The 14,265-nt window shown below is 43.2% G+C and overlaps 1 protein-coding gene across 1 annotated transcript; it reads left to right on the top strand.

Annotated features, from left to right (window-relative positions):
• Positions 1-6,222: 6,222 nt before the first annotated feature.
• Positions 6,223-9,277, top strand: LOC148970538 (uncharacterized). The gene has a single exon (XM_089124429.1). The coding sequence runs from the start codon at positions 6,223-6,225 to the stop codon at positions 8,335-8,337; it is 2,115 nt and encodes a 704-aa protein (XP_088980555.1). The 3' UTR covers positions 8,338-9,277.
• Positions 9,278-14,265: the final 4,988 nt, after the last annotated feature.

The following is a 14,265-nucleotide window of genomic DNA, read 5'->3' as shown; positions in this document are numbered from 1 at the left end:
TTTGCTTGGTTATAACTGCGACGTGGTTGGATAGTGGCGGGACTGTTTAAAGAAGGCAGAGTAATCCCTAAAACATCCAGCACACCGAAGATTCGTTCTCAGTAGGAGACGAGGGAAGTTGTAACACAGGCGATACTTGATTGACCAAAGCGGTTAAATGTGGCGGGACTGTTTTAAAAATGATGGCAGAGTAATCCCTAAAACATTGTAACACGCTAGAGTTATACAAGTATAAAAGGCGCCCTTGTAACTAGCTAGGATCGTGGGCATTCTGAACCTGACCGTAAAGCTGTTCAAATATTTGAGGAGACTGATCCGAGTTAACTTTAAGGAAAAAATAAATACCAAAGAAATTAATCTGAGATAAATCCAAAATATTTGGAAAGAAAAAAAAAAAAGAAACTGTTTTGAGTTTTAAAAAGAAAACTAAAATACTGAAAAGCATTAGAGTTAACTTTTCTTTACATTTTTCTTTTGTTCTGTGAGTGAGGGTCAGAGAAAGAGAGTGAAGCAGCCCCTCCCTTCAGAATTGCCCTGTACCTTCATACACACACATCAAGTTGGAGAGGGGGAGAGGCAGGGAGCCCCACACACACATACTTACACACACACAGACAGCCTGCAGCTTTGAGCACACACACATACATATACAGACAGCCTGCAGCCCCACACACACATACTTAGACACACACACATAGGCTGCAGCTCTGAGCACATACACATACATATACAGACAGCCTGCAGCTCTGAGCACACACACATACGCATCACATAGGCTGCAGTTTCTGAACATAGACGCACATACATAGCCCCCCCCATATAATTTACACACACACACACACACACACACACACACATATAGGCACACATACATCCCTGCTGTTCTGAGTTAACAGACTGTTCTGAGTTGCACAGACTTTTAACACTTGAAGATGGCAGCAAGTGTCTGTACCAGCAGCACAATAGCTGAATGGTATCTTGAAAAGAAGAAGAACAAGAAACTAACTAAACTTTTGAAAAAAGGACTGGACATTAATGCATCTATGAATGAGCAGTTAAGCTGGTTCGAGTCCCAAAAAGACAAGATAAAATCAAAAGCATTTCCAATTTTAGCAGCTAATTGGATTGTGAAACAAGGTGGAATTTGTTGTGACTTACATGGAGGTCCGGTACGGCTTGTTGAAGTTATGAAGCCTCAGCTTGAAGCATACCACAAATTAAACAAAATAATGTCCATCACATGTCCAGAGAAGGAAAACACAACCAGTGATGATTTATTTGATCCAGATTGGACAAATATAATAACTGAAGCTGAAAGGAAATATTCACAAGCACCAGTGAAATCCGCGACAACAATAACGCCTCCACCTTACAAACCAATTTATCCACCTTTGCCTGAACAATATACAAGTTCATCTAAACCTCTGACACAGCCTCAAGCTTCAAGATCAAACGGAGGTCCAGTTGACAAAATGTATATTGCATCTGCACAAGCAGCTCCAATAATAACAAGATCTAAATCAGCCCAGCCAAGCAGAGACATGATGAGATGTACACCAGCTCATAATTATGGATCTGACTGGGGTGATGAGACAAGAGATGATGACGTGATTACAATTGACAAAATCGGTCCTGAATTTTCTTCACCTGTGATTAAAAGGGAAGAGTCGCAACCTGAGATGATGACCGAAGAAAGACCATTTACTCCAGGAGAACGACAAGCCATTCTCTCAGCCTTGCCTCCTCTGAAGAGACAAGATCCAAACACAGAGTTTTGGCGAGAATTAGACTCCCTGGTTGAAGCACATCAAATGACACTAAAAGACATTCACACCATTGTGAAAGCTAAAATCCCAAGAGACAGATGGGAACGCCTGCCAGCGTCGATAACAACAGCCCAATGGGTAGACTTGTGGGTTGATGGCCAAGGACGACCCCTGGGCCTTTGGAAAACATTAGATGTATTCCGAAAGGAAATCCAAGAAATCTTGGGAAGCGGTAAAATTCCATTCACTTCAGTGACATTGATTAAGCAAAAGGATGATGAATCTCCAGACGAATATGCTCTGCGTAAGTGGAACACTTATGAGAGATGGGCTCTCTGCGCTAAGAAACAACCTGACAGAGATGATGTACAATTCACTGACACACTTGTGGATGGCTTTAGCTCTAAATACCAACAAGCGTTATCACTTGGAGTCAATCCAGGCGAAACATATGACCAAATTATGCAATGGGCTGGCCGTCTAGAGATGGCGATGAGATCAAACAAGGAAGAAGGAAACAAGACAAATCGAAAAGGAGTGGCAATAGCTCAATACAACATGGATACAAAGAATAAGATTGTTGTTTGCGGCAATTGTGGAAAGCGTGGCCACTCAAGAAAAGACTGCTGGGCTAAAGGTGGTGGAGCAGAAGGTCAAGGTCCATCATTTAAACAAGTCACTGCGAAAAATCATGATGAAACCTCTCAAGGGAAGACATGGACAGAAGCACAAGTCCGTCAACTCATAGAGGGAATTATGCGTCCGCAATAGGAATCAGCGGCCCCCTGTATTAGTAAGAAAAGAGACAATCGCCTTTTCATCAATGCATTAATAGGGGGCCACCCATGTGATATCCTGGTTGACACAGGAGCCTCAATTTCAATAACAGATCTGAACCTACCTACAACAGATGAAGCTATGGAAGTTGAAGGAGTTGGAGGAGGTATCACAACATTTCGTAAAAGTATCCAAGTTCCACTACAAATACATGAAGATGAAGTCGTATGGACATCTTTCTGGGTGGGACCGAATTCACAAGGAAGCCTCATTGGCATGGACATACTTCCATTGTTGAACATGATCATCTTCACTGACAGTCGTCAAATCGCTACAACAGCTGGGATAATACCACACGAAGATCGCACATGTAATTTGAGTTCAGTTGGTGCAGCAAAACCAATTATCAGAGACTGGACCAAAGACGGTGTGTGGGGTCTTCTGTGCAGTTTACATCCAGAAGTTTGGGCTAAACACAAATTTGATTGTGGCAAAGCCAACATTGACCCTGTTGTTATTGAAGGGCCGACACATGCCCCTCATAAACAATACCCTATCCGACCTGAAGCAAGACGAGCCGTGGAAGAGATAGTGGCAGACTTGGAAGCTGAAGGGATCATCAGACAAACTTCATCAACTACTAATAGTCCTGTCTGGCCTGTCAAGAAATCGGATAACTCATGGAGATTAACCATTGATTACACAAGACTCAACAGTGTAACACCAAAACCGCATCCTATTGTGGCCAATCCTGCCACCATTCTGAATGATATTCCAGGAAATGCAAGGATTTTCACAGTACTAGATGTACTGTCTGCTTTCTGGTCTATACCTATTGACGAAAAATCTCAAGAGAAACTTGCCTTCACAGTGGGTGCAAAACAGTATGTCTGGAACAGACTCCCACAAGGACTTAATATTTCTCCTGTGGTATTTCACAGAACTTTGGATCAGTTCTTAACTGAGCAAAAAGCTGAAATTGAGAGTTCAGGAAGTGTTTGCCTCCAATACGTGGATGACTTGTTAATTGCAAGCCCAGATGAAAACAGCCACATATTTGCTCTGAATATTGTCCTACAAGCCCTTAAGAAAGGAGGATTCAAAGTCAACCCCGACAAAGCACAGCTGGCCAAAACCAAGGTTATCTACTTGGGCCAAGAAATATCTGTCGAGGGAAGGAGACTGACAATAGAGCGTGTGGAGGCATTACGGCAACTTCCAAAACCTCTAACAGTTACAGGAATGAGGAAAGTGATGGGACTTTTCAACTATTGTCGTCAGTATATTCCTGATTTTGCCAGCATCACCAGCCCCCTCATTGACTTGTACAAGGGAGGAAAGCCTGGAATGGAACAGATAAACTGGACACTGGAAGCTGAGGAAGCATTTACTTCAATGAAAGAAAAACTGACTTCAGCCCCAGCCTTGGGACTTCCTGATGGACGATTGCCATTTCATTTGTGGACCAGGGTGGGGAATGAGACGTACTCAGCAGTACTGTGTCAAAAACCAGGTGATCGATACAGACCAGTTGGATACTTTTCCACAAAGATTCCTGTTACAATGATTGGTCAACCACGATGTATACAAGCTCTCGATGGTGCCACATGGGCAGTGGATGCTGTGGAAAATTTGATAGGAGCACAAACAATCATATTGCATACTCCACACAGTATAGTGACGTTGCTGAACAACACAAACATCAAGACCATTACTGATGCAAGGAGAGCAAAATGGGAAGCAACTTTGTTGAACAAGGATTTGAGAGTGGAAATCATCAGAGACACATCCCTTAACCCTGCAACGATGATGATCGAACCACACGAGGGAACACCACATGAGTGTGAAAAACAAGTAGAAGAAGAAAGTCTTGGTCCTGTTAATCCAACACCTCTTGAAAATCCAGACAAGGAGTTATGGGTCGATGGATCCAGTTACTATGTTGATGGAAAACGACATACTGGATGGGCTGTAGTGGAAGCTGATGGAAATGTCATGAAGAAAGGAGCTCTTTCTGGGCATTTTTCAGCACAAGTAGCTGAGCTCATAGCACTTGCAGAAGCTTTCGAATTATCGGAAGGACAACGAGTCAACATCTACACAGATAGTCGTTATGCTTTTGGAGTGGTCCATGACTACCTTGCCCTGTGGAAAAAACGTGGACTTATCACCAGCAATGGGAGCGAAATACAACATGCTTCCATAATTCGTCGTTTGATTGCAGCATGTCACCTACCCAGAGAAGCAGCCGTGATCAAAGTAAAATCACATCAATCTGACAAGTCCAAAGAAAGTCAAGGAAACACGGCAGCAGATGCAGCGGCCAGAGAAGCAGCACTACTTCCTCTTACTCCTGTTACCTTGGTACAGGAAAACAGCAAAGATAATCCTGAGCTCCGCCTTCTGTCATATCAAACTGAGACAGATGAAGAGAAAGAACAATGGATAAAAGCGGGAGCGAAAGAGGATGATCAAGGTATCTGGAGAATTCCAACAGGACAAGTGGTGATGCCTATCGGAACAAGAAGAGAACTAATGCAGCTGTATCATGGAAAAGTACATGCTGGAGCAAAAGCAATGAAAGCTCAAATCAGCGAGACGTGGTGGTGGCCACGAATGATGAGAGACATTGATGATTACTGTAGAAGATGCTTGATCTGTCTGAAAGCAAATGTTGGAAAATCTGTAAAGGTGCGGATGTCACATGCACCCAGACCAACAGGTCCATGGACACATCTCCAAATCGATTTCACAGGACCTTTGTCACCCAGTGGAGGGTACCAATACATTCTAGTAATCATGGACAGATTTACTAGATGGGTGGAAGCATTCCCAACAAAAACCTGCACTGCTGAAGCAGCCGCACGAGTGATGGTTGAACAAGTCTTTCCTCGCTGGGGTCTTCCATATGAACTTGATTCTGACAATGGAACTCACTTCACTGGAAAACTGATGAAGGAAGCAATGAAATTGATGGGGATTAAACAGAAGTTTCACGTCCCGTACAGACCTCAAAGTTCAGGCCTAGTGGAACGGATGAACAGATCGTTGAAAACCGCTCTCACCAAGGCCATTCTGCAAACTGGCCAAGGATGGCACAAGTTGTTACCCGCAATTTTGTGGAATCTGAGAGCAACCCCGAACAGAGTAACGGGACTGACTCCTTTTGAACTGATGACTGGAAGAGCAATGGTTCTGCCTCCTGATGCTCCGCCGCCTGCGGGAACAGGAGGAGACTCTACTTTGTTCCAAGAGAAGCTACGACGCTATCTTACAATGCTGGACAAAGCAATCAAAGACAATAATAAGAAAGTGCGAGAAGCTCAACAGCAATGGGATGAAAAACATACCACTACTGACATTCCACACATTCCTGAGTTAGGCAGTTTTGTTATGGTCAAACGTATTCCCAGGAAAGGTTTAGAACCTAGGTGGGAGGGGCCATATGAGGTACTCTTAACAACAGATACAAGTGTCTGCCTAAAAGGGAAGGGTGTAGGAACAGATAGATGGTATCATTGGTCACAAGTTAAACCTTGCTTAGTGAATGAACAAAATGATGAAGGCTTAGGACCTGAGATTGAGCACTGTTCACTCATTAACTTTGGGAAAAAGGAGTGATGATTAATTATTTTTCTGCTTCCATTTCAGGAATCAATTCCATTGACATTGATTAGAGATGGTCGCAAGTTATTCTCGATACACAACGACAATGGTATGCTTGTTTTTAATTTTACTTGGCATTTACCAAGGAAGCCAAGCTTTATGGACTCCTCGAGTTCAAGAAATTACTCGGAATGCAACCCTGAAATCTGGCCAACGTTTTACCCTACCCTTTATTTCCAGATGGGGATTATGGGATTGGGTGCCACGTAATGATAAAGACCTTGCTAAATATCGAGTGGGCATCTACGGTGGATGTAACTTTCACCACCAATGTTACAAAAGCAGAGTAATTTGGCCGGTGAAAGATGGGGGGTATACCGGTAGTGCTCAAAGACGAGAAATTTGTTCAAAAGAACAATGTGAAATTGTGGGGTTAAACCTCATAACATCTACCGATGTGGAAATTAATTTCATTTTGAATCGTACCCACATGCTTACAATATGGGATTCATTAGCCCTAGGCTGTATCTATCCCATAGTGTTACCATGCGAGGGGTTTCTATGGGATGCTACCTCCAGGACAACTAGATTCAAGGGAAATTACATACGAGTTTGGCATTCGGAAGATGCGAATGAATATTGTGAGACTGAATTAGAAACTGGGGAAATTGGACGGTGTTTTTATCTTTCTGCGGGAAAGACAAACAAAGCTAAAACATGCCCAAGTACAACTATTGCACCAGCTCATGGTATATTGCTAGCAAAGGAAACCAAAACCTTGATAAACGAAGCTCATATGGTGCGACAACGCATTAATTATAACTTGATGTCTCTTCTTACTGTTTATGATCAGTCCTATTGTGGAAATTTCACAAAAATTAGGAGCTGGTTGGAAAAAGAAATTAAATATTATACCTCTAAGGATCCTCTTGGAAGTCGAAATCGCAAACCTCGAAGTATATGGGGAGACATAGCGGGGGTATTTGGCTCTGTCAATTCAATTAGTAATACTGCTCAGCTGAACCAATTAAGTGAGTACTCTCAGTGGGTGGGAACAATGACCGGCAAAGGACTTACTGAGACTCTTCAAGGTTCTCTACATATTATAGCAGCGGGTCAGCATCTTAATGACGCAGCGAGGGAATTGGCAGATGCATTAGTGAAATCGTCTAATTTTGAGACACATCGTGCAGCGTGTTTATTTTTGGCTCAGAATTTGAAGGATCAAATGGTAGAGGATATTCAGGTTATTCGAATGGGGCAAGTTCCTGAGCGAATAGCGGAATCTTTGTTATGGGTTTTTGGAAAACAACTTAATTTGACTTCTGCTAAACATGCTCCATTAGTTAAAATTGCAATCAATGAAGATTCGTTGTCAGGTTCTGGAACATTACCTTTGATTATGGTCTGGCCTCAATATGGGAAACGCAATATTATGACAGTTAGACGATTCCAATCAATGGGGGTTAGACAAGGAAATTCAGTAATTAGATTGGGAAGGAATGGATATTGGGCTGAAGGTGAAACACCAATGATTTCTACTACAGACTGTTGTATTGAGGAACATGAGTGGGTAATTTGCTCATGTTCTACAATGTTTAGTCTGTCTCTTAATGGATCTGCAGTTTGGGAAGTAGTTCCTTTAGATCAAGCCACAGGTGCATGGCAGGTGTCAGAAGCACAGTGGTGTATATTACATGATGGAATAAATGAAAATATGATATACGGAGGAAAGCTATGTCCAATTCCTTCTGATCCATTTTGCGTTGAGATTCTCTATCCTCTTCAATTGGGTGGAATTCATGTTCCACATGTACAATTGTTGCAGTTAGATCCACAGTGGTGGAATAATGATTTGGTGGAAGAGAGGAATTATGAACTCTTTGAAATGGTCAAGAGAGTTAAAGCAAGCGTTAAGGCAGCTCAAGAGGAGGGAATTCAAGCAATGGGTCATGTTATCGTAGCGAATGGAGTAGCTAAATTGATGTCTGAGAGGAAATTAGCTCGAATTCCAGGGAATTTAACATGGTTGGAATGGATAGTTTTGACTATGGTAGGAGTTTTTGTGTTTCTGTTAGTAATAAAACTTATCATATATGTGATAAGAAAGAGAAGTACCAAACCTTTTAGATTGGTTATTACTGACAAAATGGATAGAGCCGAGAATGGAAAATTCGGAGTGAGATAGGAGATTTTTTACACTACACTACTTACAAAACACAACCTCACAAACAATGAACACCCGCTTACTGATTTGCAACCCCAAGGGATAGGACCCTTTAACATCAACGTTTATTTTGATTTCTTATTTTGGCTCGGAACTGGAGGATTTAATTAATTAACGAGTTAATTAATTAATGAGTCCAGGCACGGGCAGAAGACTTTTTTAGTTTTTCTTTTCTTAGATGATTGGGGTTCATTTTAAATGCTTACACATAGATGTTAAATAACACATAGCATACGGGGACATACCATGGGTTGGGTTTTTGTTTGTTATTTCTTTTCTTTTCTGTTTCAATTCTTTTGTCTTCTATGTCTATGTCTTGGTCTACTATTTCTCCTCAGCACTATCACTTCAATAGGTTGGCCACCTGGAGATGATGGTGTGGAACTGACGGCCGTAGTTCCAGAGGAGGGACTGAAGATTCACAATCTCATCATTTTAATGTTGTTTTTAGTTTTTTTATTGTTTTTATTAACAATTATAATCATTAGTATTATGCATGTGATTTACACTTTTCATATACATTTTTTATACTTTTCATATATATTCATAATCATTTATAATCTACATTTTTATGAATCAAACTTTTCTGAATTCTGTATGTGGAAGACTTTTAGAGTTTGGGGGACTTGGGGGGAAGTTGAGTGTATTATGTTTCTTTCCGTGGAGCAGAATATACATTTCGGTGATTGATTGAGAGCAGATGTTAGTATATGTACTGTGTAAGTTCTTTGTTTGAGACAGAGAGGGGAGAAAATACAGAGAAGCAGAAGGACGATCTTTGCTGGTCCACTCTCTCTCCCTTATGTCTTATATAAATTGGTAAAATAAATAACATATATTGGCAGAATGACTGGTGTCTTTTCATTAAATTAAATAACAAGGGGAAACGAAGATTTTAAATCTACAACCTGCTGTCTCCAACCGGTGAACGCGACACCAACACCCAGCAAGACAGACCCCGGAGGGCCTGTACCATCACCACCGGCTCCGAACGAGTTTTCTGTGGAACTTATAACGAACATGTAACTGAGGAGGACGCCAGTTTCAAGAAACTTTCCCTCCAAAAACCCGTCAGTCACCATAGTTCTCTCGGCCCCACACCATGCCCACTCAACGAGGCGTGAAGGCCCCCAGTAAAAATTCCTCAAACCCCAAATTATTCTGAACTGCAGAACCAGAAGACACACAGCACGAACACCGTGCAAGACTCTGCGTTTGTAGAATTAGAATTTTACTAAGTTAAAGGAATCTGAGATAGGCATGTAAGCCTCAACGGCCGACGGACTATGCACGACTCTTTTGAAACAGACAGTTTCTAGATGTTGTTTAAATCAGCACCGTTAAACATTAGGTTCCATGACAGTGAAGAGTTACAGAAAACACCAACTCCGAACAGGGCATACAGTACGTTACCCTGACGACAGAGTGTAGTAAAATCACCCAAGTTTTAACTATTGTTAACCTACAGGCGTGCACTCGATCATCGCGACCCAACTAAAACGCAACATGCAACACGCATCTTGATCGCTGGCTTATCTAAATGCAGATAAAACAAATAGCTGGAATTGACATCTCTACTTTAAAAAAAACAGCCTTAGAGTCCCAACTGATATCAAGAACTTCAGCATTAAAGCGTAAGTCTGTGTAACAAAGGTATCACCCCAGCAGCTTGTTATCTGTACCGATATCTATTCTGCTTTGGGTAAAAAGAAATCCAAATCGCGGTATGACTAAACCTGTTCCTGACGAAGGAAGCCCAGGACAGAGTTATATGTAGGTAGACCTGGGAGACGCTCCCCCTTTCTACGAAGTAAAGGCCTTAATGTTATTGTTAGATTGATGTAATTCACCTAAATTTTAGCTGCATCGACAAGCAGAAAGCCACCAAACGATCAAAACAAGTTACTCGCGGAAGAGCTAACACTCATGCATGAGAGAGACGTACCTATATATGCTTAGACGAGCTTTGACTCAGCAGCAAACCTATTTCCTTACTCTGTAAACAAATAGAACAAGACAAGCTTTGACTTGCAGCAAATCTATTTCCTTACTTTGTAAACAAATAGAAGACGTGTAAAGTAAAGAACAGAGTTCCATGAGAAAATCAGCAAATGCCAAAACACATTTGCGTTTTACTGAATGCAACCAAAGTTCTTGAAAATCATAAAGTATAGGCGCCTCCTTTTAACCCATTAAAACGTGCATGATTCATGTAAAATATACAGACATTCTTCAGATACTGTTGAATTGCTCTGACACGCTCTGGTTCCCATGACAACAACTTGTCACAGGAAGTGTTACCTTGTAATGTCACTTTTGTAAACAAACCAGCCTGGGTGGCTAAGCTAACCTAGCCTAGCGACACGCTCTGGTTCCCATGACAACAACTTGTCACAGGAAGTGTTACCTTGTAATGTCACTTTTGTAAGCAAACCAGCCTGGGTGGCTAGCCTAGCATCAAGCTAACTTAGGCTAAGCTAAACTAACCCAGCACTAAGCTAACTCCGGCTAAGCTAACCTAGCTTAGCATCAAGCTAACTTAGGCTAAGCTAACCTTACCTAGCTCCCATCCAACATAAGCTAAGCTGAATAACCTCCACAGTTAAGAGTTAGCATCATTTACGTGAACCCTTACTCACCGCTCGTGTTCCACAGTGCAAAGTATTCTAGAATACTTTCTCAACACCAGTTAGGGTTTTAAATTACTCACTTTCCATGTTTACCATTCTTATTAGCTAAAGTTTACCTTCACAGGGTTAGGAATACTCCTTGCTAACCGTTAAGGACGAACTTCGCAGATGCCTTGTTAATTAAACTTAAGTTTAACTACATGAAAACTGCGTAACTAACTACAGAATAACGCGTGTAACCGTAGGAATTTTCATCGGCATGTTGACTAAAGCTTTGGAGGGACACACAATGTGGTTTTGAACACCTAACCGCTACAACCCACTATAGTGTTGATCAAAGCAAATCCAAAGTTTAGTCACTAATGCCACTGAACACTCTTGACCTCAGATCATTCCCGTGTTTTGATCACTTTATTTCCTTTTGCTTTAATTTTAATTTTATTTTGCCTCATTGATTATTTCTTTCCTTCGACCTTGATGATAATAGCAAGCAGCTATTCCCTTAGGTCATCTATATGATTTAATTTCATTTCCTCTCTTGTCCAAGTGTGGTTCTATTCCCAATAGGGCCCAGAAAGGAAACAGAGACCCCCTTATTTGTTATTTTGGCTTAGTTTCAACCAATGCACTCGTTTGTGACCCTGCAACGCAAGTAATTTCAACAATTTACTAGGGCACTACTAGAGTCCTGAGGGTCGATAATAAGCAGAATTTAAATAAGAAAGCGGTCCTTTTCCTATTATTGTTCACTTCGTCGAGCCATAGTGGACCACCAGCTAAGTCCAGAGAAATAATTTAGTCATAAGGACCACCTTACGTTATTTATTTCATCTCGGATATGTCCTTTCCAGGAAATACGCTCGGAACCACACAAAACTTAGCCCTAACATTGACAGCTAAGATAAGGACACAAGAGACACATAGCTTCATGCTAAACACTTAACTAACTTATTAAGCAGTAGGTCTGAACTTTTAGGGCCATGCATTAGTCACTCACAACAAGTGTGCCAGAATGCCACAGAGCCCCTGCTTAAACAGACCTCAACCTGCCAAGGAACCACTGCCCCAAACCACGGCATGGCTCCAAAAAGGATGCAACAAAGCAAACCAGAAAGGTCCCAAGATTCACTCAGGACCCTGCATCTACCCACGACATGCAGACAAGACTTTCACTTGCAAACTGTCTAACCAACATGACTGCATGAAACAGATTCTGCGTGATATGGATTACGTCCAGTCGCGAGGTGCACAGCTTCCTAGATCGTCAAACAGAGACTGTCAAAATGGACTACCAGCTGTTGCAATCAGCTTTGATCGCTTAACTCCCTGATCCAGAATCAGACCAAGGGTTATCACCACCGTGGACATCAAGTAAGACCGACTTGAAACTCCACCGACTTCGGCAAGCCTACTTCGAGAAGCAAACCATCAGGTATGAAAAGGATACCAGTTTCAGAACTTTGTTCCCTTAAAACCTGCATCCCACAGTGAGTTAGTCGATAAGCACCCTGGCCTGTGCTTGTAGCCTGTCTACCTCAGCTACGAGACTGGGCCCGCAAAGCTCACATTAAGCAAAGGCTTTGTCCGAAAAGACTGTGTAAAAACCCTCAGACTAACCTGTCTCTGAGCACGACTCAGAGCTGCCCCTAGAAGGCACCCCATACATCACTAACACCTTCACTGAGAGTTAAACCGTTCCAGGCCAGCAGAGGGCAACACAACAGTCATGGTGCTCATCTAACGCCCCAGAGCAAGAGCTCTGAAACATTTCTGGAAGCCAGCCGGCGACCCAGAATGGACCGCCCAGCACCAAGAGACTCAAGCCCAACCAGCCCAGAGCGGTACCCTCTCAACACGCCACTGGTAAGCACAAGTCTGAGCACACATCAGATAACAACAGTGCAGCCACGTCACAGACGGCAGAAATCCTGAAGGTGCTGAAAGCGTTTCTGCACGAGACATCACAAGGAGACAAGTCAGACATCCTATGTCTCAGCGCAAGACCCAAGCCAGACACCCAGAACACTGCTCGTCAGCATCAGACCACAGAGCTCACGGTCGCATCACAAAGCGACAACACCAAGCAGCCACCACAACTGACAGCTGCACAACCTGAGCATGACAGTCCGGTGTCCCACACAAGACCGGTCCTAACCGCTCATCGATCACAACACCAGCCCAGATGCCTAAACTTCTGGGAACCCTAAACAAAAGGGGGGTGGCACAAAAGACTCTACATAGCCACCACGAGAGACAATCATTTGAGCCTCGAAGGCCTCTCAGACACTAGCTCAAACATCACGCTAATGTCAGCCCAACTCTTCGAAAGACTCACCGCTAAAGCTAAGAGTCAAGAACGCACTCTCAAAGCCCAAACATGTGAGCTGAATGAAAACCCTACAGCCAAAACAACTTCTGGCTCAAAACAGGTTGCTCCCATTCATCCATTTGGTCCTATGAGCCTGATTCACCCAGGGTACCGATCACGAACGATCACGTACCCACTTCTGATTGCCCAAGATCTGTTAGATCGCTTTGAGCCTTTAATAGACTTTAAACAACTGAATGCCTGAGCTCAAGTTCAAGAACCCCTCCCCCTCCAGTCATACAGGTCAAGAGAACCTAACTGGCAGGTCACAGAGGTCACAAGAACTCCCGCAGCCAGCCATGAAGGCACAGCCTCAGCACCAAATGGAGAGGTGAACTTGCTACTCTGCACCTTTCAGCTCACTAAAGACTTTGACTAACCAAATGAACTCTGAAACTACCACCTCTTTACCCCTCCAACCTCCCAAGCCTGCCGTCGGACACATCAGGCAGCACACCAAGAACATGCTGCTCAACGGCCCTACAACTCAGTTTCATGCACCTCGTGACATCACTTCGCCACGGCTTGTGCTGCCACGGTGCAGAAAGGGGGATATGCCAGTGTATGCCCAGTCACGCACCATGTGGGCTGCACACCGCAGCACCAGGACATCTCGGCATCCTCAAAGGCATCAGACTGTCCCAGCCGACAGCCGCTGAATTCTTTCCTCCCTTTCTCTCTCTCTCTCCCCTGTCTCTGTTACAGGATGCTGCTGTGGTCGTCTTCCTGTGCCTCCAGCCAACCAGAGGACAGCTACTGTCGACCGCCTCACCGCCGGGTCCGACATCAGGCAGCATATGGTCGACTGCCATGCAAGCAGAGCTAAATGGACTCCCACGCCGCTGCTGTCAGTACGCAGTCAAACACCGGCCTGTCCAGCAACCAAACGAA

This window comes from Pimephales promelas, chromosome 20 (genome assembly GCF_988280905.1).
Source record: "Pimephales promelas chromosome 20, fPimPro1.hap1.1, whole genome shotgun sequence".
NCBI classification, from domain to species: domain Eukaryota; kingdom Metazoa; phylum Chordata; class Actinopteri; order Cypriniformes; family Leuciscidae; genus Pimephales; species Pimephales promelas.
This window is presented reverse-complemented; position numbering and strand designations above follow the sequence as displayed.

Coding starts and splice junctions, on each gene's coding strand:
- LOC148970538 (XM_089124429.1), top strand. CDS start 6,223: ATGGTCGCAAGTTATTCTCGATACACAACGACAATGGTATGCTTGTTT.